General features: G+C 33.2%; 1 protein-coding gene across 2 annotated transcripts in view; it reads right to left on the reverse strand.

The window, feature by feature from the left end:
• CSMD3 (CUB and Sushi multiple domains 3) overlaps positions 1-27,780 on the reverse strand; it is a 1,211,357-nt gene that overhangs the window by 695,682 nt on the left and 487,895 nt on the right. For both annotated transcript variants that reach the window (XM_003823338.5, XM_034966508.3), the window contains one exon: positions 3,789-3,913. In XM_003823338.5, coding sequence (XP_003823386.3) covers positions 3,789-3,913 — 125 coding nt within the window. The remainder of the gene's footprint in view (positions 1-3,788; positions 3,914-27,780) is intronic.

A 27,780-nucleotide genomic window follows, 5' to 3' on the forward strand; every position in this document is an offset into this window, starting at 1 on the left:
TTCCCCAGATGTGTCAATTCACATGGTGATTGCCCATGATACATTCTCTACATTTGAAATGACTTTCACATCCATCTTCCTCTGCCTATATCCACAATAATTTCCAAGTTCTGCCCACATATTATTTTCTCCAACTCAACGGCCATTTCCAAACATGGAAATAATCTTCCTCATCTGAATTTTGCAGAGGCTTGCACTAACTTGTAAACAAGTCTATTATATATTATCTAGTTTTGTGTTTACGCCTTATAAATCAATACAAAATAATAAAAATAATTTTATACTCTATATCACATATGGTATATAATCTAGAATACCTACTCATGTTCATAAGTGTTGAATGAATAAAAATAAATTGATCAGTAGAACAATAAATGAATAACAACTTCATGCTTTTTGAATAAAGAAATTAAAAGGTGATGTCATGATTTTTATGGTTGTTTTTAGTATTTTCCCATTTCATTGTCTTCTTTTCTCATCCTCCCTTAATTACCCATTTCATTGATCCCATGAGTGGTTTTTGCCCTTGTAACTTAACGGACTTTGATTACTTGGTACCATCCTAATAAACAGATTAAAATTTGCCATTTTTTTCTTCAGTCTATTATTATTAACTATTTTAAATGTTTCCACATTATCAAAATTATCAATGCTCAACCACATACTGTTTCTTTAAGTATCAGGAAGGTCTAAAATGAACATTCTACACATCTTCAACACATAAGGCTACTTTTTGCAAAAGCTCCAGCTTTTGGATATCTACTGCATATCCAACAAAGGAATAATTGTTTTCACCACTGTAAACTGGCAAATACTTTTTATACGTAACCCATCTATGGAATAAGAATTGTCTCTGTTTGTGTAAAAAATATTAATATTAATTTATAAACTGCTCTTTTAATTCATAATTTGCTGTCTGTGTGAACTTTTAATCCCTTTAAAAATCACCATTTCTTGATTGCTCAACCATGCAATACACAGACAGAAGCTATGTTAATAATCTCTCAAAGGTGCAGTGCACTGATACTGCAATTTATGCTGTTGTCTGGAAAAAAGCATATTTATTCTGTCCAAGAACCCATGAAACATGAGAACTACTCTTTGTCCAGACTCACAGTAGTCATTTTAAAACTTCAATTACTATTTCAGCATGTTCCCTCCATTACTGTTTCCACTACCATAGCCAGTAATTTCTAGCAACAAAATGGACTTTGTAAACCATACACATATGTGCCTTGCATGCAATGAGCAAATGCAGCTATGTCTAATATCTGCAAAATAAAATGTAAATTTAAATGAAATAATATCAACATATGAATCTTGAACATGTGCTTTTTTTATACTTCCTATATAATAATTGTTGAATATGAATACATATGTTATATATATAACATAATGTATCTTGCAATCTAAAAAGTCCAATCATACATTAATATTCAACAAATAGTTCTTGAAATTCAAGTCAGTACAGAGCTGCTCTTTGTGCCATGGGGTTTATAAAAAATAACAGTGTAATATAACACCTTATTTTTGCCTTTGAACAATTTACAATCATAAGTATGATTCATCTTTTTAATCAAAATGAGAGTCTTGAATGAACAAAGATGCTATGTAGTCTCAATCTTACTTTATGTAGATCTTAAATTCCATGATCTGGCTATAACTTCTGGTGTGAGATTTTGTTCCTACATTAACATTAATCTCCTTTTCTCTGTCATCTATTTTCACATCCGTTTTTGCTAACAAAAATGCACATATCTAATTTATGTGACATTGAAGTAGGATATTTGAAACATATCATTTTGAAGCCATGATGTTCACTATATTGCTCTTTATGGCTATAATTTCATCTTGAGTGAAGGACACAAGAAATCAGCCTTGTGCAATCAGTAAAACAGAACATTTTACTGTTCTATTTACTGCCATGACATTCATGAAAGTAACCCTTACAAAATGTATTATTCATTATTCACTTTATAAGAAAATATGAGATACTGTATGCTTCTTTCTAAGCTATAAAAAAGTGTGCCTTTCTCGTATTATAGGAATACTTGAATTTTATAGACCATGTTTTTTGGGTGTAAACTGGTCAAGTTTCTTTATATGTTTGGCAGCTATACTATTTAAAGAGAAGAAGAGCTAGAGAGAACTCGAGTACAGAGACACAGAAAAATGCAGAAACACCATTATTAAAAATAATAACCACCAGAACAACAAACAAGCAATCAGAAATGCCAGTATGACATGATGAGGTGTTCATTTTCAAACACAGTTTTATAAAGTTTAGAAAGAAGGAGGCTTATTTAATTTATGTGGGAATAGTTCATCTGAGGGAAGGTGATGCGTGTGCTAGCTAGGATAAAGGAGGGGGGAAAGATTAGTTTTCATGATTAACAGTTAAATTGACACTTAACAGTTTAATTAATTTAAAAAGTTGATGTTTGTTCCTACAAGTGGTCACAAGCAGTTAAAGAAGAGAAAAAGGTAAGCAAGTGGAATAAATGGCAAAGAAACAGTCAGAAGGTGAAAAAGGAGTATAATAATATAGATATAACATAATTTAATTATATTCATATTTTTAAAGATTTATCTCAGTGAGATAATAGTTCTTTCTATACTCTGTCACAAGTCAGTGACAGATATTTAAATTTGAGGTGCAGATTTTAATTCTACTGGCAGGAATTATTTGAAATCAGACTGACCTCAATGATATGGTTCTTGCAAACCTTGATGTTTATGTCTAATGATATTGGCATATCTGTTAGTTTTTTTAGTATTTAAAGATGATGATATTTACACTATGGGTAGTCAAATTGACTTATAATCAGGTGTTTTGCACTGTGAATTACTTACTAAAACTCAACTACAAAGTCAGATGATTTTAATACATTTGAACTCCCATGTTAAAAATAAAAAGGTACCCCAGTTGGTTGTGTTAGTGCCTTTCTTTATTTTCTAAGTAGCTGTACAAAATGTCACTTGCCTTTCATAATATTTTCTTCTATATTTAAAATTGTCCTCAATGAGTTTTGTCCAGTCAATATTTTGCCATATATATATATATGTATATATATATGTGTATATATATATATATACACACACACACACACACACACGCACATATACACATACTGGTATTTATATATATATGTACACACATACGCGCGCGCACACACACACACACACACACATACATATATATACCTCCAGTAATTCCAGATAAGATATACATATATATATGTATATCTTACATATATATACACACATGCAGATAATATAAGATATATATTTATATCTTATTTGGAATTATTGATAATGTGACATATAAAGCCAGAGAACTAACTGGTTTGTTCTAGATTAAATTAACTAACTGTAGAACCTGTGCTCTACCTTGACTGCTACCAAGTATTGTAGACACGGACACATAAGCAATTCAAATGGCAAACTATGCAAGTGGAGAAGAAATTACGGCTTTAAAATATCTGTATCATTGCCTATACAGACAGGGTAATTGTGATTTTCAAAAAATGCCGACAATGTTTCCAGAGTCTTGTATTACATACTTTATTCTTCAGTCTATGTTGTATGATTATTAATTGGAAATTCCTTGGGAACCTAATAGATTGATTCACATTTTACAGATTTTCTATAAATATCAATAAATATATGAGCACAATCTTTCCTTAAAGATTATATTACAATTCAAAGACTTAATTGCAACTTAATTACAATGAAATAAAGGTTAAACTATTAAAATGTGTTCAGAGGGCATTATTATAAAACATTACCTTTACACACAGGCCTGTGATCACTCCAAGCAGCAAAAACTTCAGCTATCCGTTGACAGGTGATGCTCTTTGCGCCCTGTAGGACATAATCTTCATCACAAGAGAACTGCACAGTTGATCCAAGGCTAAAGTTAAATAAAAGACAAAAAATATGATAAGAAAGATGCAACATAATAACTAGGCTTCACTTCTGCTGGCAATATCCAATAGGTCAAATATGTACTATAGTGACAAAAAGTATTTTGGAAAACAAAATGTGAAAGTATGACTTGTAGAAATGTAAAGCTATCATCAAATTTAATCATCTTGTTAATAGATGTAGAACGAAGGTCAAATAATTCACTAAGTTTACCATGCTAAGTAGATGGTAAATGTGAATCAAAATGTGGCTATTCTGACTTGAATTCCAGTACAGTGCTTGTGTTCATACCATATTATGGTGTTTTTCTGGCATGTATTTACATGTGTATGTTTGTAGATGTGTCTCTACATGTGTATGCATTTACACATGCATTTGTGTCTATAAACATGCATTTAATGTATTTAGAGATGCAAAATTGTACTGATTGATTTTCATAAGGCGTTTTTTCTAAAAATATTTTAAATTTTTGTGGGTACATAGTGGGTGTATATATTTATGGGGTACCTAAGATGTTTTCATGAAGTCATGCAATATGAAATAATCAGGGAGAATGAGGTATTTATTCCCCTCATGAATTTATCCTTTGTGTTACAAAAAATACCATTACATTCTTTTGGTTATTTTGAACTATATGATTAAGTTATTATTGACTATAGCTATCTTGTTATGCTATCAAATAGTAGGTCTTTTTCATTCTTTCTATTTCTTTTTTTACCCATTAACCATACCCCTCTCCCTCCTAGCCGCCCCCACACCCCCCACTAACCTTCCAAGCCTCTGGTAACCATTATTCTAATCTCTATATCCATGTTTAATTGTTTTGATTTTTAGATCCCTCAGGTAAGTGAGAACATGTGATGTTTGTCTTTCTGTGCCTGGCTCAATTCGCTTAACAATCTCCAGTTCCACCCACGTTGTTGCAAATGACAGGGCTCCATACATTTTATGGCTAAATAGTCCCTTAACATGGCATAAAAAGTCCTACATGTCATCTCTCACTCATTGTGACACCTGATCAACATCTCTAGAAGTTAATCCGTATAACCAAAGAGAGATTATATTTACAGTCTTCTTAGACCTGGTCATGAATCCAAGTTTTATTTAGACTACTCTTAGAGCTTGAGCAACATTAAAAGTTTACATAACGGTCAATTATCTGCCTTTTCCTTCTTTCTCATCTCAATAAATGAAAACTCCATTCTTCAAGTTGCTAAGGCCAAAAACCTTACAGTTATTCTTAACTCATCTTTTTGTCTTGCATTTCACAAGCACTCCATCAGGAAAATCCTGTCAGCAACACATTAGAAATCCAGAATCTAACATTTTTCAGCCCTACAGTGTTAATAGGAATCTGAGCCACAATTTCTCATTCATATGATTGCAATAGTCCTTCTTGCTATGTTGTTAGTTTTTCCTCTTTCTGTTCTTGCCTCCCTGCAATCTGTTCTTAAATAGTATCCAGAGCAAACTTTTTAAAGGTTAGTTCAAATTATATCACTGTTGTACTTTCAAATTTCCCATCCCTGTTTCACTCAGAATAAAGGGATCACCTGTTTCACTCATACTAAAGAGATTGCCCTTAAAATTGCCGATGTGATTTGGTCTCTGCTGATTTGCAGGATTAATTTCCTATGCTTTCTCCTTCCATCTCTGTTCTTTAGATTTATCGACTTCCTTGCTCTGGCTTGAAGATATTAAGCATGTGCCTCCTTCAGGGTCTTTACACTTGCTGTTATATCAATCTGGAAAACCATTTCTTCAGAAGTCCTGTATCTCCCATTCTCAATTGTTCTGGTTTCTCCTCGCATGATATTTTATCCATAAGGCCCTCCCTTACTGCTACGTGTAAAACAGCTACGCCTATTCCATTATCTTCTTCCATGTTATTTCCTATATACTATCTAATACACTGTTTATTTGTCTCCCTGCTTCCATTAAGAAAACCTCAAGTCTCTTATCTATTTTGTTTCCCAACATGTCAAACATTTCCAAAAGTATTGTAAGTTTATGTATAGATTTTAAAGAGTGATTAAAGCTATCTTTTGCAGATTTATTGGTTGCTAACATATAAGACTGTCTAATGCACTCAGATATGTCCTTATCCCTATAACTGGAAAAATATTCTTTGTCAGGATACTCTCTCAAGGTTAATTAAATTTTTATAATCCATGGCACCCACTATTTCCCATTGCCTGCTGCATTTGCTGTGTTCAAAAAAGAGCAAGAAAAATACTAATGTGACCGGAGCACAGAAAATAAAGAGAGGGGTATGTGAAATTAAGTCAAGGAAGCAATTGGGGTTGTGGTTAGATTGGTTACAACTTTGTAGGCTATGATAAGGATTTTGACCCTCATTCTGAGAGAATTGGGCAGTTGTTACAGGGGTTTAAGACAAGTGAATACTATGCTTTAAAATGAACTCATTGGTTTCTGAGTGAAGGATACAATTTAAGCGGCCAAACATAGAAGCAAAGAGTTTAGTTAACAAGCTGTCACGGAAATCCGAGTTTTCATGGAGATGTTATGATGGCAACAAGTATTAGAAAAGTAGTAGCTACAAGCTAATGACGGTAAAAACTTTAGGGGATGGAGGAAGAAGGCCCAGTATAGGGCCTGGCCCATAGGATTCATTTAATTACTATTTTCTCACTAACATAATAAATTAATGATCTATCATGGTTACCATATTTGTCACAGATGATTATGATATTCTAGTTCTAACCAGGCTCTTCTTGCTAAAAGTAATAAATGACATCTTGTTCAAGTGATAGGAGTTTGAGCATGTTTCTTTTGATTATAGAAAATTAATTCACTTAGCTTGGAGACAGGAAATTGATAATAATAATTATAATTATTATAAAATAATAAATGTAACTGTTTTGCTACTATACTAAAGATTACCAGTAATGGTCTCTGAAGCTTCTATACTTATTTTTCCCCTACAGATTAGCCATCTCAACATGTTCTTCTCCCCTTAATACACTGGGAAAAGTAGTTTAGAGTAGGGGTGAACAGTTTAAGCTACAGAATCACAGGTATCTCCTTTCAAATACTAACTCTGCCCTAAACTTCAGCTTTCTCGTCTGTTGTGATAAAGTAATGAAATATTATTTATAAACTACACAGTGTCTATCACATATCAAGCACTCAGTTATCTCCCTCAGTTAGATTAAAATGAAGTCCTCATAGTCTAGGGGTTCTTGTCTTTTAAAGTCATTTTGAGTATCTCTGTATTCCTCCATTTGTCCCAACTTTAAAATTTCATGTCATAATTATATTTAAGTTCTGGTGGGGGAAATTTATTTTTGTCCATTTATAAAGTTTATATTCTCACATCCCATATCTCCCTAACATGAACCTTATGTTCCAAATACCATTAACTGTAATTTACTTTTTCTCATACCTTTGGTCTTTCTACAATGTCTACTCTGCCAGGAATTCTCATTTTCCTCATTTAGCTTAATCATTATTAAGATTTGATTTTAATTTTAGGTTACACATGAAGCTCTTATTAATTTATCCATTAAGAATTAAATATTTTCCTCTGGGAGGCCAAGGAGGGAGGATTACGAGGTCAGGAGATCGAGACCATCCTGGCTAACACGGTGAGACCCCGTCTCTACTAAAAATAAAAATAAAAAAATAAGCCCAGAGTGTTGGCGGGCACCTGTAGTCCCAGCTACTGGGGAGGCTGAGGCAGGAGAATGGCGTGAACCCGGGAAGTGGAGCTTGCAGTGAGCTGAGATCGCGCTACTGCAATAGACAGAGGGAGACACCATCTCAAAAATAAATAAATAAATAAATATTTTCATCTCTTTGTGCATTGCTTTCCCATACCTCAGTAGAACAATTGCTACAATGATTTAGGGGCTTAAGTTAAGATGGAGCAGTAAGAGAGAGAAATAGTGTAAAGATAAAGAAGGTAGGAAGAAAGGAGCCTTATCACCTAGATGAGAGGACCATTTTCTACCTTACTATTTTATCTTAAGTTAGCTTATAAGATGCCATCTAAATGCATCATATATGACATTTTGGCCACATGGCCCATGGATGTCCTCTGATTTAGATTTTCTAGGTCTGCTCCTGTTTATGCTGCAGGAGGAGAGGGAATGGGATATTTTAAAATGCGGATTTAGAATCCAAACTGCCAAGATGGCAAATATTTCTAATTACTCATTTGTATTGTATAAGCCATTAATTTCTTCCCCACTAATGAAGAAAAGCATCTATATTGGGCATTTGCAAACATCTCCATCCAGGATCACAGCTACACTTCAACATATTCTAGACCAAAAATATAAAAGTGCAAAACAACACAGAGAGGACAGAAGTCAATGAAATAAGCAGCCTTTCCAGTAAAATCCAGGCTCAATCATCAGGAAATGGATATCTTAAACAAATGCACTGTGCTTTCACTGTATTAACTGTTTTAATATTTGAGTCAAACTTAAGAAAAACTTACACTCTCATTAAATATGTGTGTGTGTGTGTGTGAGCGTGTGTGTGTTTGTGTGTGTGTATGCATTCCTAGGAAAGTATTCAGTTACCATGAAATGACAAGGAGGACAAGCTGTATCCACTGAAATTCATCTGTCACCACAGAAGAGATGTCTGCCCTACCCAGCCAAATAAAACTTTCCACTTTAATAAATTATTCATTCTGATACAACATTTCAAAACAAATGGCTGAGCACATTTTAATTTGAAAGTACCAAGTCATAAGGCAAATGATATATAATGATATTGTTTGAAAAACTAGAGTTGACCTTCTCATGATTATGCTGGTCAATGTTTAAGTGCTGTCATCTTTTTAAAAATGATACTTATTTTGCAAAAACACCCTATAATATCAAAGCTGTCAGTCAGAGAAGATATGAGGTTTTTCAAAATACACAAATTTTACCTATGTTGGCCCAAGATAGTGAATCTATAATTTTATTTACAATCAAATAGACAGGATATGAACAAATACAGAAATATGGAAGGACAGATAATAGTGCTTGGGTCATAGAAGAGGATCTAAAAAAAAAGCAAAGGAGGAATGAATCTTGACAGCATTACATCAAGAGTAAATTTGTCTGCACTTTTGTTGTTATTATTTTTTGGTCTATTTAAAAAGGTCTAGACAATTTCCTGACAGATGCAGAAATTTAACCCTAAGTAGCAGATGCATATTTTTCAAAATTATCACTGTACAAATAGAAATTATCCAGGCATGACAGATGATCTAAAAATTAAAGTATCTGCAAACCATTTCTGTAGCAAAAACATCAAAACATTAAACGTGAAGAAAATAACTATTACCAAAATGACCACAATAATGCTGATTTAATATCTTTAAAAGTCTAATTATTCTCTAAATGTCTTTAAACTAGCAATTTCAAAAATGAGTAATTGCACATTAGAATATCTAAGATTATTTTACAATATGAGATTTTCTGTTTTAAAATTGTACAAGTACGTATTGCAAAAATTTTGAAAATTAAGATTAGCAAAAAAAAAAGTGAAAACCACTTAAGCTCTACACTGTTAAAGGTACTTTTGAGTCTAATTCCAAAATTCTAGTTCTTCTCAAATTCAAATTATTTCTTTCTTCTTTCCTTCTTGTAAAATTGGAGCAAGTGAAGCTCCTTATAGAGGGGTCATTCCTCCAACTAGTTTGGGATTCAATCCACCCCGCCTTGTCATTACTTGTACTATTAATTATTCCTTCTTTCTCTTGAATATTCAACTCTCATTTTAAGCTGGTAGTAAAAGTGATGGTATTAATCTGTTTATTTGTAAGTCATAAAAATTAAATGTTAATAAACTCTATCCAAAGGGATGATAAATTACTTTACTTTCAAAATATTTTGTTTCTGACTCTAAGTTACATTGATAAGCTTTGTTAGATATTACAAAGTATTTCATCTCATACCAAAACTTTTCTTCAAAATATAATGAATACCATTTTTTATACCTATTGCCTATTTCCTTGACCTTATAAAATTAATGTCATTCTTTTGCAGAAATAATGTCATCCAAACCAAGACTATGTCCGAAACAAAGAGAATTCAATTCAGCATTCACACACTTTCGTATTTCTTTACACTGTTGGTTATAATCAGTCTGGATATTGTTACTGGGTATCTTGCTTTGTGGAATGCTTAAGGTCACTCACTACCTCATTCAATATTTATGCCAACTACTGCCCTATTTAATAACCTCAAGCTTGGTCATTTGTGTACAATTTCAAGTATACTAGAAAGATAATAATGCTACCTGTCTTTGCCCCTCCAATACTCAGCCTCAGATAAATTCTATCACTAGGAGTACATCCTTCTTCTTGTAGATTTACTTCCTCTACTTATATACTTCTATGAAACATAACACAGTATACTCAAAAATAGTGTAATTCCAAAAGAAGCAATATTCTGGAAAAAGGAAAAATCCCAAAAGAAATACATTGTTCAGAGAGAAACGCAAAAGCCCTAGGCAAGTACATTAGTTAATATAGATTTTCATATGACAACAGCTAGTTAAATAGCTAACGAAGCTAAAAGCAAATGTCACAGAAAAAGTTATAATTTCAAACCTTCAAGAGAAAGCATACTGATTATTATCATAGAGTCCTTTTCGTTAACCTCCAAAATTAACTGTGGTGAACTCCTCAGAATCCTCAAAAATCCTTGCTATAATACCCAAAAAGATTTCAAGATTGTGATGTTCCCCTTCCTGTGTCCATGTGATCTCATTGTTCAATTCCCACTTATGAGTGAGAATATGTGGTGCTTGGTTTTTTGTTCTTGCGATAGTTTACTGAGAATGATGATTTCCAATTTCATCCATGTCCCTACAAAGGACATGAACTCATCCTTTTTTATGGCTGCATAGTATTCCATGGTGTATATGTGCCACATTTTCTTAATCCAGTCTATCATTGTTGGACATTTGGGTTGGTTCCAAGTCTTTGCTATTGTGAATAATGCCTCAATAAACATACGTGTGCGTGTGTCTTTATAGCAGCATGATTTATAGTCCTTTGGGTATATACCCAGTAATGGGATGGCTGGGTCAAATGGTATTTCTAGTTCTAGATCCCTGAGGAATCGCCACACTGACGTCCACAATGGTTGAACTAGTTTAAAGTCCCACCAACAGTGTAAAAGTGTTCCTATTTCTCCACATCCTCTCCAGCACCTGTTGTTTCCTGACTTTTTAATGATTGCCATTCTAACTGGTGTAAGATGGTATCTCATTGTGGTTTTGATTTGCATTTCTCTGATGGCCAGTGGTGGCGAGCATTTTTTCATGTGTTTTTTGGCTGCATAAATGTCTTCTTTTGAGAAGTGTCTGTTCATGTCCTTTGCCCACTTTTTGATGGGGTTGTTTGTTTTTTCTTGTAAATTTGTTTGAGTTCATTGTAGATTCTGGATATTAGCCCTTTGTCAGATGAGTAGGTTGCGAAAATTTTCTCCCATGGGGTGGGGGGAGGGGGGAGGGATAGCATTGGGAGATATACCTAATGCTAAATGACGAGTTAGTGGGTGCAGCACACCAGCATGGCGCATGTATGCGTATGTAACTAACCTGCACAATGTGCACATATACCCTAAAACTTAAAGCATAATTTAAAAAAAATAAATTAAAAAAAAAGATTTCAAGATTTTAAATTTAGTACAACTATTAAAAATGTGAGAGCTGAAGATTTTATTTTTATTTTGATAATTCTTTTTATGGAGACTAAGAGATAAATACTTGTCACTATATGATGTTTTTATTCTGCTTTGCTTTATCTCTTATATATAACACTCACTAGGTCAGATTTGGTGTCTTAATTAAACAATTTTCAATAGATCTTCAATTCTACATAAGCACAATATTTTTATATAACAAGTCAAGTATGGTACAGATCCATAACTGTGTTATAAAGTAAGAAAAGGCACATAGTAGGATAATGATATACTTTGATAGATAAAAGGCAATAAAATAAAGTGCTTTTGAAGGTTACTAGTAGAATGCGTTAGAAAGTAACATGAAAATGTTCAGAAAAATTACAATATACATACACTTAAGTGGCAAAATATAATCTAATTAAGAGCTTAAATAATTTTTTTTCTGTGACAGAAATGTCTTTAAGACATGAGTTAAAATCATTTGAATATAATAAAGCTTTCAAATAGTATTAAATGAAGATCTATGTTTGGGATCATTTTTGTTGGTATGATCATAGGAAAGAAAGCGGTTAAGATTATAAAGTAGAACTTGGTTATAAAATTCCTTCAAATAAAAAAGTAAAATAAAATTAGTGTGAGAGCTAATAAATGAAATAATTTAATCCTATATTGTTTAGGTTAATAAGCTTCCTAATGATTTCCACAACATGCTATTTTGAAGTTCACATGTAGGCATATTCATACAATACGCCTCTTTAAGCCATAAGGCAAGGTTAACATCTCATTCTTGTGACATTAACTTTAACTGTTCCCATTGCTATATCACTCCCTGTGTTCTCATCCCTATACTACTATTAGACAGCAGTAAACTAAATAATGTAATGAGGATAAACCTATTTGTATCTAATTTTTCCAGGCTTATATTATATTAAACTTTGATCTCTTAATAGTGGCAACACATTAATTTTAAAAAGCCCCAGAAGACTGTGGCCCTATATTTAAGAACAGCTGTCAGAGAGAAATAAACCAGTTGAAGTAGAGGTTTAAATAGTTAAAGTCAAATCCACCTCAGAGTAGGGAAACATTACAGAGGCATAGATGAACTGAGCTTTGTGATGCACAATGTTATAAATTATCCAAAATGATCAAGTTTATTTTTAATCCTAATATAAATTATTAAAAGAATATTAAAAATTTATATTTGAATAGAGCATTCTAGTTTACAAAGTACTTTCCTCTATAAAATCCCATTTGATCTACTCTTGACGTTTTTAACCAGTTAATGTCATAGAAATTTGCAAGAGTAACCCACAAGGCACTTTGTGAATGATATTTAAAGTGCAAAGACCTATGTGCATAGCAACTACCTCATTGTCTGTGAACTGTTCAATCTTTTATACATTGGAAGGACCAGTTAGATTAAACACTGACTACCTATGTTTAATATTTACCCCTTGAATCCTATATGGAGGTGCTGACAAGGAATAATAAATTATTGCATATGTCAGTAATGTAAATTTAGAATATTAAGTTGCTATTGCCATATTAAGCCTATAATATAAAATCAACTTTTCCACATTCAATTTATCAGTATTATAGTCCACTGAGAAAAATTTTGAGTAGAATAAATTAGGTTACCTTTAGATGAGTTACAGCTGTCATATTCCATGAATCAATTAGCTTTTTATTAAAATAAATCTGCCAAAGCAAACATACCTTAAATACTTCATCATGTTTTTTTATGTTGCTGTGCCTCTTTCATGAATAAAATGTGAACTTAGAAGGTAGGGGTATTTTGTTTTTAAATCATTTTCATTTAACATAATGACTATGCTATAAAGCACTTCCTCTAATCATAACGATTAAACTATCCTGATTTAAACAACTTTGGAATTAATGTCTCTTCTTGCATTAGAAATGCTTTTCCAACACTCTCTTCAATAAATGGTGCTGGGAAAACTGGATATCCATTACAGAGGAATGAAACTAGACCTTTATTTCTCACCATACAAAAAATCAACTCAAAATGGATTAAAGACTTAAATGTAAAATCCGAAACTATAAAACTACTAAAAAAAAAAAAAAAAACTTAGGGAAAATGTTCTAGGGAACTGGTCTAGGAAAAGACTGTATGGTTAAAACTTCAAAATCACAGGAAACAAAAAGAAAAATAGACAAATGGGACTACAGTAAACCAGAAAGCTTTCACACAGCAAAGGAAAAATCAACAAAGTAAAAAGACAACCTGTTGAATAGAAGAAAATATTTACAAATTACTCCTCTGACAAGGGAGTAATATTCTGAATTTAAAAGGAAATCAAACAACTCAATAGCAAAAATATAAATAATCCCATAAAGGTGGACAAAGGGTCTGAACTGACATTTCTTAAAGGAAGACATACAAATGGCAAACACGTATATGAAAAATGTTCAACATCACTAATCATCAGAGAAATGCAAATCAAAACCACAATGAGATATCATCTTACCACAGTTAGAAGGGCTATTACCATAAAGACCTAAAGTAACAAATGCTGGTGAGGATGCAGAGGAAAGGTAACTCTTACACACTGTTGGTGGAGATGTAAATTAGTACAGTCATTATGGGGGGCAGTATGAAGAGTTCTCAAAAAACTAAAAGTAGAACTACCATAAGAACCAGCAATCCCACCACTGGGTATTCATCCAAAGGAAAGGAAATCAGTCCTTTGGGATATCTGCATTCCCATGTTTATTGCAACACTATTCACAATAGCTGAGATATGAAATCAATCTAAGTGTCTATCAGCAGATGAATGGACAAATGTAGTGTGTATACACAATGGAATACTATTCAATCACAAAATGAATGAAATCCTATCATATGCAGCAACATGGACAGAACTTCAGATCACATTATTAAGTAAAATAAGCCAGGCGCAGAAAGATAAAATATCACAAATTTTTATGCATATGTGCAAGCTAAAAATGTTCATCTCATAGACATAGAAAATAGAAAGATAGTATTTTTAGTAGAGATGGGGTTTCACCATGTTAGCCAGGGTGGTCTCAATCTCCTGACCTCATGATCCGCCTGCCTTGGCCTCCCAAAGTGCTGGGATTGCAGGCTACTTGGGAGGCTGAGGCAGGAGAATGGCATGAACCCAGAAGGCGGAGCTCGCAGTGAGCCGAGATTGTGCCACTGCACTCCAGCCTGGGAGACAGAGCGAGAAAAAAAAAAAGAAAAAAGAAAAATAGTTACCAGAGGCTGGGAAGGGTGTGCAGTGTGTGTGTGCATGGGAGGGGGTACAAAGAGAGGTTGGTTAATGGATACCTACAGTTAGATAGAAGGAATAATTTCAGTATTTGATAGCACAGTAGGGTGACTATAGTTAACAAGATATTGTATATTTGCATTTCAAAATAGCTATAAAAGAAGATTTAAACTGTTTCTAAGAGAAAGAAATGGTAAATGTTCAAGGTGATGGCTATCCAAAATACCCTGATTTGATCATTACACATTCTATGCATGTATCAAAATATCATATGTTCCCCATAAACATGAACAAATATTACACATCAATAAAATATATAAAAAGTATTTCTGGTAAAAACAAAAATAAAAATAAGAAATAGTGCTCTACTAAATGTTAGGCAAATTTAGTATCAGTTTTATAAAATCAAATTGTGGACTGGGGAGTTGGGAGTAACTGCAAGATGACCTCTGAGATTTTTTTTTCCAGCTATAAAATTCAAGAAGTCTCTAAGAATAGATATGGTGCTAAAATACAAATAGATAGCTGTATAAGATGTTATCAAGTGGTGTATAATGATAAAAATATCTCTATTATTCAGAATTGGGCTATAGATTCTCTTAACTCTAAAAGAAAATTAAGCCCCAAGCATTCTATGATGGTATGAAATAGAATAGTTCAAATTTTTTACCAGTTTGTAATATGAGCTGGTTTAAAATGTTACAAATTTTACACCAAATTGTAATATCAGTTCTGTGAAGTATTACAACATACCTTACCATGATTGTTAGAAAAGACATGGTCTTATATTTGCTGTCTTTCCACCATCTCTTCACCATCTCTCCACCAAGTCCTAGGCCAGCTGGAGCCCATAATGCATTAAACAGTGGAAATAGCAATGGAGTGCATCACACTCTGATACTCTGAATCACAGATCAGAGAAGGGTTCTATATAACGATTTCTGAATAAGTCACAGTGAATGTGTAAACTGCTACCTTAAAGTTACTATTTATATTTGAGGAATTAAAATTAGAATGACAAGAAATCTCATTATTTTACATTAAAAATAATTCGACTTTTTTTTATGGTCAAATTAGAACCCAGTATGTCAGACTTAGCAAGTTCCAAAAGCCTGAGCTAGTGAGGGGGTAAAGACAGTTTTGCCGTGGGAATAGAAAGTTTACAAACTTTCTATTTCTAAGGGGAATCTAAAAAATACCACTAGCATCTAGTTGAGGAGAGCAGGCCCCACAGGTTGCAGACAGGCATACAGAAGTACACTAAAGGTCTGGGAAGATCAGCAACAACCTTTTATGAGTCACTGGGATACGAGCTAAGACTGTAAACTCTTGAAGGGAAAAATTACATCATATTCGTCCTTTTATCTAGGGTTTAGCCCAATGTCTGCAGTGGGTACACAGTGGGTATTGGCTGAGTACATGAGTGGAAGGAAGAACACACTAGGATAAGGCATACTAGTTTAAATGCAGTCATGATGCAGAGCCTGGAAAGCTTTGTGGATGTTACACATTGTAATTACAAATATCATGTTGTTTTCCTGGACTCTGACAGTGGATGGAGAAGTAGCTGGTTCCTGCAACAAGTCTTAATAAAATTCAAAATAACAGTACCAGCATCTATTTTTTTATGGCATATTTTGCCCTCTATTCCTTACTGGCTAAAATTACAGTTCCCAAAGTATGTTGAGCTTTTTGGGTTGCTGAATAGAACATATAGGTTGCTACAGTATACTTTAAATTTTTGAAGGAAACACAGATATCCATCATGAATTGTGCAAACTACTAGCTTGAAGTAATTCAGTTTCAATATTATACAACTATTAATATATTCCTTTCAATGACATTGATGATGCTGGATTTTCAGTGGCTGCTCTGATGAAAAGCAAATATCACACCATTTTGCTGTGGAGCATAAAATCTGAGTCCAAGGTTTGAGAAATTGTGCAGTGCACAATGCTAAGTTTTTAGAACATAAATTCATAAGTTGCTTAGCCACAGCTACTAAACAGAAGTGTTAGGTATTTCTTTGGGCCTGGGAGCCTGGAAAAAAAAATTACTAAGACTCTCAGGACACTGTGATGCAAAAATATTTGGGAACTTCTCGTGCTAAAACTTTGCACGTCACTCTGTGAATCTAGATGTACAGTGTGCAAATGTTTTCTTCCATTCTGTAGGCTGTCCCTTCATTATTGTTTCCTTTTCTGTGCAAAAGTTTTTATTTTGTGTAACCCTTTTTCTGATTTTGTTTTTTTGCCTGTGCTTTTGGGGTCATATCAAAAAATCATTGCCCAGACCAATGTCAGGAAGCTTATTTTCTAGGTTGTTTATAGTAGTTACATAGCTTTGGGCCTTACGTTAAATACCTAAATTTATTTTGAGTTGATTTTTGATGTTAGATAAGGGTCTAGTTTCATTCTTCCACACATGAATATCCAATTTTTCTGACACCATTTATTGAAGAAAGTGTCCTTTTCTTATGGCGTGTTCTTGGCACATTTGGTGAAAATCAATCGGCTTTAAATGCATGAGTTTTTGTTGGCTTCTCTATTCTGTTCCATTGGTCTCTCCTTGTTTTAATGCCAATACTATGCTGTTTTGGATACTATAGTTTTGTAGTATATTCTGAAGTCAGATGTTATGATAGTTCCAGATTTGTTCTTTTGCTAAAAATTGCTTTGGCTATTTGAAATCTATTGTGCTTTCATGTGAATTTTAAGGTTTTTATTTTATTTTATTTTTGTATTTCTGTAGAGAATGTCATTGGTATTTTGTTTGAGAATGCACTGAATCTGTAGATTGCTATGGTTAGTATAGACACTTTTTTCATGAGCATGGGATATCTTTCTATTTATTTGTAACTTATTTAGTTTCTTTCATCAATATTTTATAGTTTTCAGTGTAGAAATCTCTCACCTTTTTTGTTAAATTTAGATATGTTTCAAAAACAGAAAAGATGCCATAATGACTGGATTAGAGTGGGAAATAAGAAGAATGATCCAAAATGAGCTCAATTATGAAAAAAAAAAAACAGGTTGTATGGGGATTTTTTTAAAGTATCAATTTATTCTAACTGCAAGGGGGAAGTCATTGAAGAATTTTAAGCAGAAAAGTGACGTGATTTGATATAGTTTTTAAAATATTGCTCTGTTTTGTGGTGAATGTATTACAGATGACAACAGCAGTAGAAGAGAGATGGTTTAGGATGTTTGAATGGTCTAAGTGAGAGATGATAGTGGCTTGCATTAGGAAGGTTTTAATTGAAATGGAGAATATTGGATATTTTTAGAATATGCCTTGGAATAAAATCTCAAGTATGGGTAGAACTTCTTGATGGATTCAATATGGAGAGGTGCAACTAAGAGTAGTTACTAGTTCTACAAAGACTTTTATGAAAAAAATGCTAATATAGTCTGTTGTCACAGACTTCCTCGCTTCTGCTATTTCCACATTTAGTTTAACAATGACTTTATATTTCCCTTCTTTCTTCTACCCCAAGTCTCTTGCCTCTGTCTTATTTTATCTATCTTGCTTACCCTCAAAATATTCTCATTACTTGGACATCTCTTCTTCTTGTGTCTCATTCCCTAATTTCCTTCTCTTACTCCCATTTTACTTCTGTACCTATGATCCATGTCATTATATTAAATAATTAAAATCATATTGCTTCTTCACTTTGTCCAAGTCACAGCATTTACAACATAATAAGGATATTTTCTTTCGCAAAATTTACATATACATAATAAAGCTGAAGGTCACTCCTATGGAAACTTACAGAATATTAAACAGACTAATAATTCAAATTTTGCAAGGAAGGGTCTGACTAATTTGACTTTTTGAATTTGCATATAGGTTTTCTTTATCTTTAATCGTGACACTAGAAGGAAGCCTTAGTATTCCTTTTCCCTATAACTTTTTTTCAAAAACACCCTTGTAATTAAAAATGTGTGGCATAAAATGTATTCAATGATCTCACTTTTATAGAACTGAAATTACTCTTGGTATACCCAAAATATTCTAACACTACTCAGGCAGAAATACTCAGTTTATCTAGAAATACTTTAATTCATCAAAATTATTCCCAAAATATACTCACACTACCCAGCCAGAAATAATTGGCTTATCTATAAATATTTGTATTGATCAAAATTATTTCCTAAATACATCAATATATTTCTAAATATGTACATTTAAACTTTACTTCAATAAAATATTACCATAATTTAAATTACCTGTAGACTCAATTGTTACTTTTTATTTTTATTATTTTTTACATTAACATTGCAATTACAGCTTGTTTTCTCCCTCCAGCAATGAGGAGGCCATGAGGGTAAAGTAGACAATCTATAGAGTGTAGAAAATGTGATAAGGTGTGCACAGGGTATTAGGCTTTGTTATTCATGTTATCTTCTTTTAAGTTTGCCTACCCAACTTGAGTATTTTTATAAGCCATATATTTTAAATGTCCTATCAGTTTAGATAACATAGCTGGAGGAGATTTCAAAAATCTAGTCCTACTCTTTCTTCTATATATTTATACAACTTGAAATATATATTTTTTTGTAAGAGCTAGTTTTTATATGGTAATAATGTACTGACAGTTTTGAGTCACAAGAAACAAAAGAACAGTTATGCTTTTATTACTCTTTGTTTTTGGACTTAGGTAATAATGTCTTTTTTTTTTTTTTTTTTTTTTTGAGACAGAGTCTCTCTCTGTCACCTAATTTGGAGTGCAGTGGCACGATCTTGGCTCACTGCAACCTCCGCCTCCTGGGCTCAAGCGATTATCCTGCCTCAGCCTCCCAAGTGGTTGGGATTACAGGTGCCCACCACCACTCCTGGCTAACTTTTGTATTTTTAGTAGAGACAGGGATTCGCCATGTTGGCCAGACTGGTCTTGAACTCCTGACCTCAGGTGATCCGCCAGCCTCAGCCTCCCACAGTACTAGGATTACAGGCATGAGTTACTGCCCCCGGCAGGTAATATGTCTTTTAAGGTGCCATCCCAAAGAGGCCAGAAACACCTCTTCATACAGAGAACAGTAGGATAAATAGTAATTGCAAAGACCAATGCAATTACTACTTATCTTACTGTTACTGTTTCTGTATTGTCTGTATAACACAAGAAGAAGATGACAGTGCAAGTTTACTCAAATTCAATGCAGCAAGTGATTCTTAAGCATCTAAACATTTTTTGGAGATTGATGATTAAAAAAAGATAGCATCAGCATTCAAAAATAGAATAAATACTGAGCAGAAAGATAAAAGAAGCACACAAGTACATTTTATTCAAGTCAAATGAGTTGTGAAAGTTGATCGTATGAATTGGTTCATTCTTGCCATACCCAACTAAAACAGTCGAGAAGCCAGGGGGGAAAAGCACTCAGAATATATAACATTGCTCTAGAAATGTAATTCTCTGCAAGTCAGGCTGCTGGAACTGCCTGTTGTAATCTGAGACCAGTTTTATCTATAAGTGCTGAAATAAGTTGCTGCAACATAAGGACGAATTTTGCCAACCACCATCACTCACCAATGGGAGCTTGCCAGCTCCCCAGAACTTTATTAATGCCCATGAACTTTCTCAAAGAACAATATGTAACATTTCTCCTTTAATGAAACCTGCAACTTTCTCTTTATTCTTCCAACATACCAAAGACCACCTGGTCTGACTGTATACCTCGAATTGTGATTCTTTCTTCTCAAATAAAATGTTGCATTTAGAGATTTGTCTCTACATTTTTATTTTGACTTTAACAGAGCCAAGAGAGCATTGATAAAAGTTATAAGAAACCAAGGCAGATGAAGGAAATTCATTTGAAGGATAGGTTTCTTATAGGTAAAGATTGGCAGAATCTTATTTTAGGAAGCAAGAGTAGCATGTGCAATATCACACAGATGATTAAGGGTGGAGGCATTTGGAAGGACAATTTGTATTAAGCAACTAGTAAGTTAGAGGAAATGGTAGTTTTTACTTTTACATTGATTTTTTAAAATACACACCACATGACTGAAGTGAAATATTTTTCGGTAAGAGGCAAGTGTGGCATTCTGTAATGAAATATGACAGAAGTGGAAAGATAATGCCAGAAAGTTAGGTTTCCACTACATTGAGGAAGAATTTAAATGCTAGAATGCAAATATATAAGCAAAGGGGAAAAAGGATCAAATTGCAAGCCATACTCCCTGGGTACAAGACCTGTCTTTATTACTGCTAAGTATAGGAACTTCTGGTATGTGAGTTTACTCATTAGTAAAATAGAAATATTGAAACCTACAGTGTGTTAATACATTTAAAAAATAATGGTGTGAAAGTGCTTTTGAGTCAAAATATGATATATGTATGTACATGATAACTGATATTATATCACCTCTTAATTCAATAGGTATGGGAAAAAACAAGTTTTTGATCAAGGAGTATTATTGCAATATTTAAAAGTGAGGAATCCTTTCCTGAAAGCCAAGTGTAATACTTCTTGTAACAGAATAAACAGAAGATAATTGCTTTTGTGCAGTTGGGAAGTTTTAAGTGAGTAAAGTAAGAGAGAGGGAACTGAAGATTACTAATGAATGAGATAGAAGTGGCATCAGTGTTGGAATGGATGTTGGAAAACAATGAAGACTTTTAAATCTTCATTCATTGGGAAAACGACAGGAAAATAGCAAAGAGAAGGCAAAGACAGGTAACCTAGCATTTATTAGCCCCTCTTTGTTCTGGGTACTTCACTAGGCAAGTTCATGAATCTGAGATAATCTAGTCCTTCACTGTGGCATTTCAGTTTGGTGCCACCCTTTCCATTTTTATTTAAAAGGAAAGACAACTTTGTGTAGAATAAATAACTTCCCCAAGTCAAGTAAAAAGAGCAATAGAACTTAAAATTAAGTTCATCTGATTCCAAATCCCATGCTTTTACAGATGCAATGACATACTTGTTTTGTAAAAAATACTAATTCAATTGTTATAAAAAGTTGAAAATAAATATTCAACTCTCAGAAGAATAAAAATGATAAAGACCTGAGGGAAACATGGAAAGTCATGATTACAAACCCTTGAAAGGAGATCAGATTCTTGAAGAAAAAGTGAGTTTTGAAGTGTAACTGTGAAAAATTTGTATTTTTAGGAAGTGAGAAGGTAAAGTAGATTCAATAAAAGAGTGAAAAATGGGTAGTCAATGGCTACACTCAAGGAAACCAAGCTATTTCTCAGCCATTGCATTCAAGAGAGCTTATAATAATTACAAATACTTATAGCAGTATGGTAAGGAAAGAACTGCCACAGATGTAGGCCATTCTTTAGGAAAGTTCACTTGTGAAGTGGGGAGAGACAGAACACCTTTGGAAGCTTCTATATACTAATGGTCTCTTTGTAATTACCAAAATAAGATTTATAACTAATATACTAGCATATTTAGAAAGTTCATGTAAGAAGAATGAGTGAAAATGACTTTATATTCAAAAGTATGGTTGATTTACATTATGATAATAAACTTTTCCTGAATATACATTATACAGTAGTGTTTTAATAGTACCAAATGAGTAGCATGCTCCCCGCTGTTTCACTGCTGAGATATACCAGCATTTTAATAATCCAGATACAAATCCAAAATTTGGAGTCCAAATTGTTATTTGCTCTCAAGAGAAGCCCAAATTTATGTTCACATCTAGTGTGACATAAGAGATTTCAATATCTCTTTTAAAATCTTCAAAATTCTCCTTTTCCTTTATATCTTCCTATTCAGTCAGAAAAGGCATCAATTAAGGCCTTTCCCACAGAAAGAAAGTCTATGAATATAAGGATCCCACAAGCTGAGCTTTCCCAAAAAGTTGGTTATAATTTTAAGGGCATTTAAATTTTTAATTTATTTTTCAGCATAGAAAATGCTGCCAACTTTATATCTCTTTGGCAGCATTTCTCCCTTTAAAAACTTGTTATATTCTATAGGTATTTCAAATTAGAAACAAAGCTTTTAAGATTTCAAAACACAGCTGCTGGGACTATCACCTAGGAGAGTAGAGCACAAATGGTAACTAAAATATAACAAGTAAAATACCTTACTTCTCCAAGGATTTTCTCATAGATTTCCTCAGTGATTATAAAAATATTGATTACGTGCAAACAAGACTGTTTCTGTTTCATCAACTGGTATCTATAAGCCATTTACTAATATGATGAATTTGAGGTCCTGCTACAGTCATGTGATTAGAAAAGTAATGGAAAATGCTAAACTGCAGTTTTGCTGTTTTAATCAATTCAATTAATTACATTTATTGAGCTCTCTTTGTCACACATACAGAAACATGAATATTCATATCTGATTACAAGGATCTTACACTTAGAAAAGTTTCTAAGAGACAAGAAAAAAAAATTGGGTACTATAATGAAGGAAAACATGAGCTAAGAAGTTAAGAACCAGATAGTAACTGATTGGAAAAGTAAGAAAAGCTTTATAAAAGAGGATTTTGAGTGAGCACTTGAAGAATATGTAAGATAACACAGGCAAAAATGCTAAGATATAACATTCTAGGAGGAAGAAACAACAGAACTAAGTAGTCACAGAAAATCAGATACATTTGAAGCCAACTATGTGGGACAATTTGTTACCACACAAAATATGAATGGAAGATTGGGAATATTTTGAAGCATTTTGAATGCCAACACTGAGTACTTTTTGTATAAGTAGGCGACAGGAAAGCTCTGCTGGTGTTGAAGTTGGAAAAACACATTATTGTAGATGTTATGGATGGAAACTGTGGACGAGAAGGAGAAAAATCGGCAGCTTGTAAAACTGACATCACAATTTTCTAAAAATGTGTAAATAAACGATTAACTAAGATAATATCCATGGAAATGCAGATGAGAGAACTATTCTTATCTCTTCTACATCTCTTCATAATTGAAATATCTCTTTTATCCCTAAAGTTTTCATTCAAAGAGATTACTGCAATGTTAGGAAAATCATGAAACAGTAAATATCTGAGGTTGTAACAAACATGCTAGAGAAAGATTTTAGTAACATATTATCATTAAAATAACGTGTATATGTGGATATATATCACTTAGTTCAAATATAATATGAAATCACGTGTATGTCTTTATTTTTAATTTTAATAGAATTTATTTTCTAGAGAATTTTCAGGTTTATAAAATAATCACAGAGAGTACAGAGGGTTCCCAAACACTACTCCTCTCTCCCCAACATAATACAGTTTCTCCCATTATTAATAGTTTTTATTAGCATGGTAAATTTTTTTGCAATGAATGAATCAACATTAAAATATTTTATTAATTAAAGTTCATAGATTACATTAGGGTTCACTCTTTGTGTTCTATGGGTTTTGACAAACACATAGTGTCATTATTCACTATTACAGTATCAGACAGAATAGATTCACTGCCCTTATATGTCCCCTGTGCACCCTCTCTTCATCCCTCACTTCATCCCCCCTGAACTCCTGACAACCAGTGTTTTTTTTTACTGTCTCTGTAGTTTTGTCTTTTCCAGAATGTCTTATAGTTGAAATTTTACCTAGGAGCGTAATTGTTGGTAAACCCATGTTTAGTTTAAAAAAAAAAACAAAACTGTCAACGGCTGGCATGAGTGTAAATTAGTTCAGCCACTGTGAAAAGCAGTTTTGCAATTTCTCAAAGAACTTAGAACTACCATTCAACCCAGTAATACCATTATTGCGTATATACCCAAAGGAAAATAAATTGTTCTACCATAAAGGCACATGCACAGGTATGTTCACTGCAGAACTGCTCACAATAGCAAAGACATGGAATCAACCAAAATGATCATTAGTGATAGACTGGATAAAGAAAATAAGGTACATATATACTGCGAAACACTATGCAGCCATAAAAAATGAGTTCATGTCCTTTACAGCAATATGTATGAAGCTGGAGGCGATGGTCCTAAGCAAACTAACACAGGAATAGAAAACCAAATACCAAGTGTTCTCACTTACAAGTAAGAACTAAACATTGAGTACACATGGACACAAAGAAGGGAAAAAGAATCACTGGGGCCTACTTGAGGTTGGAGGGTGAGAGGAGGGTGAGGATCAGAAAACTACTTATTGGGCATTATGCATATTACCTGGGTGACAAAAAATAATCTGTACACCTTTTAAATCCCTGTGACATACAATTTACCTATGTAACAACCTGTATGTATAGCCCTGAAACTAAAAGTTTAAAAATAATAAATTAAATTAAAAAACTGTCAGAATGTCTTCCAAAGTGGCTTTATTATTTTGCATTCCCACCAGCAGTACATGAGCATTCCTGTTGTTTTACTTTCTCAGCAGCATTTTGTGTTGTCAGAGCTTTAGACTTTAGCTATTTTAATAGCTATGTTATCGTATCTGTTAGTTATATTGATTTGAAGTTCCCTAATTACATATGATAATGAGCTTTGTTTGTATGTCTATTTGCTGTCTCATATATCTTCTTTGGTGACAATTCTGTTTTGATGTTTTGCCTATTGTGTAATTGAGTTGTTTTCTTATTGCTAAATTTTAAGCAATTTTTCCATATTTAATATACAGAATGTATTTTTATTAGATATGTAATTTGCAAATATTTTTTTCCAATCTGTGGAATGTTCTTTCTTTGTCTTCACAGTGCTTTTTATAGAGCAGATGTTTTAATTTTAATGAAGTATGATATCAATTTTTTTATCGATTATACTTTTGGTGTTTTATGAAATAACTGAACTTTCACTTGGATGGGGCACCAGGAGAACATGCCATGAGTTCTTTTGAATTTTCAGGGGCAGAGACTGGTAATTCTATCCAAAAACCAGTGTGACTTTCATAGTTGGAGGCAGTAATTCACTGAGTAATCACAATCTAATGTTCCTTTGAGATAAAAAGGGTCCAAGAAAAGATATAACTGTTAATTTAAGTCCTGACTAAAAGTACATTACTTCATAACAATTTGATTTATCTTTTGTCTGTGATTTTTATTCCTTTACAACCTTTCCATTTTTTATTCTTCTGGGTGATTTCCATATCTTATATGAGAATAATTTTTGTATTACATTTTTGAAATACATACAAAGTTCTTTTTCCCCCTTTGAAACAGATGAGTCTACAGATACTTCAACTTCTGCTTCTGAAACTGACCTCGACCTGAAACTGATCCACTCTCCTTTTAAAAGTCCCCCAATTTATATCTCTACTTGAAGATTTCTTTGCTCCCAATCCATGTTTCTAATCTGTATGCCTGAAAGAATTACTAGCAAGTTCCCAAATGCACTGAGTTTATCATACTTTTGCACAATCCTTTTTATGTTTGTACCTAGGAAGCTCAGTAATGCTAGGTAGAAATTATAAAACCAAGCAGATTCATTATCATCAATCTCAAAAGGGCACTCAAATTTACTTAGCAAGGCAACATTTCTACATCAAGCTTGCTCTCCCACTCTTGGTAAAAAACCATTTTTCATTTTTCTCTCAGTCTTAAACTTTCTCTCCCATCCATCCTTATCTCCTTATACACACATTTTCATTTGATGGCCTTCCTAGATGCGGCGTTACTAACGTAAAAGTATTAAACATGAGCTTTCTCACCTTCCAATCACAAAATATGTAGGCCTAGCAGCATCTCTTCTCCACTTCTCTGTCTTCCTTTCTATTAGATTGAAAATAATTCCCCACTACCTGTCCTTGGGATCCCATTTATTTTCTCCTACAAAATTATGTTTCTTTACCTCTACCCTCTCTTTCCAATGCCACCAACAGATTTCTCTCTATAGAATTATTTGTATCAACCAATAAACATGCTTTGGTCTCTTGAATCTCTAAAAAGAAACTCTCTCTTGATTTCCTAATGACTGCATAAATGCCTCATTATTTCCCTAGTTTATGTAACTTGAAGTCACCAAGCTGTAAACTATCTGAACTGTCTTTATTCACTCTTCAGCATATTTAAGTTGGTTTTCAACCTCTGTCATTCCACTGAAATCACTCTTGTCAACAACCTTCATGTTGTCAAATTCAAAACACAGTCTTCTGTCCTCCATGCTCAATTTTTTAACAGTCCCTGCTTGCCCTTTAAAGGACTTCTTTTGCTTCAGTTACCCTTTTAGGTATTGTCATAGTCCTCTGGTCTCTCATGAGCAGGATTTGGCAGCTCCTTGTATTCTATCAGTTCGTCAAATAGATATTTGAGACGACATCACAAGTTCTCTTGTCTTTCTACTTATTTTAAATGATGTTATCTACACATAATTTTTTAAAGAAAATGATGTTTAACATTTTTATAATATGTATATATGCCTATGGTTCCCTGATATCTCTGAATTTCAATTATGTTCAACTAATCACTTAACATATCTGCCTAGAAATCTCTAAATCTTCTAAAATGTACAACTTCAAAACTGAACTCTCAATTATTCTCCAGAAATCTCTGGATGTTCACACTTTATTAAACATTATAATTCACTCCATCCTCATATTGTTCAAGCCTTGAAAATTGAGCCTCATCCTTAATTCTTTCCTTTTTCTTACTCTCCACATCAAATTTTCATGGGATATTAAAGCTTTTATCTTCAAAAGATATCCTGAATCTGTCTCGTTCCCTGCCAACACCATAGTCCAAATCTCCACTGTCTTTCACTCAGACTACTGAAGAAACCTAACTAAAATTTAAGTTTTCTTCAATCACTGAGCTAAAATAGAAAGCATGATCTACTGAATATATAAATTGGATCAGGTCACTTACAAATCTTTACAACTTCCCATCATAGGCAGGTGAGCTAAATGAGTAAAGTAGCCTATGGGTACACATGGTGAGCCAGGGAGATCCTGCCCAGCCTAGAGAGACAAGTTGTTAACTGGTTCTGAGCAGATGTTACCCTAAAAGTGTGTAGGTTTAAGTTGCCAAATATAATAAGAGAATACAGAAATATGTGTGTGTGTGTGTGTGTGTGTGTGTA

This window comes from Pan paniscus, chromosome 7, assembly GCF_029289425.2.
Source record: "Pan paniscus chromosome 7, NHGRI_mPanPan1-v2.0_pri, whole genome shotgun sequence".
Classification (NCBI taxonomy): Eukaryota; Metazoa; Chordata; class Mammalia; order Primates; family Hominidae; genus Pan; species Pan paniscus.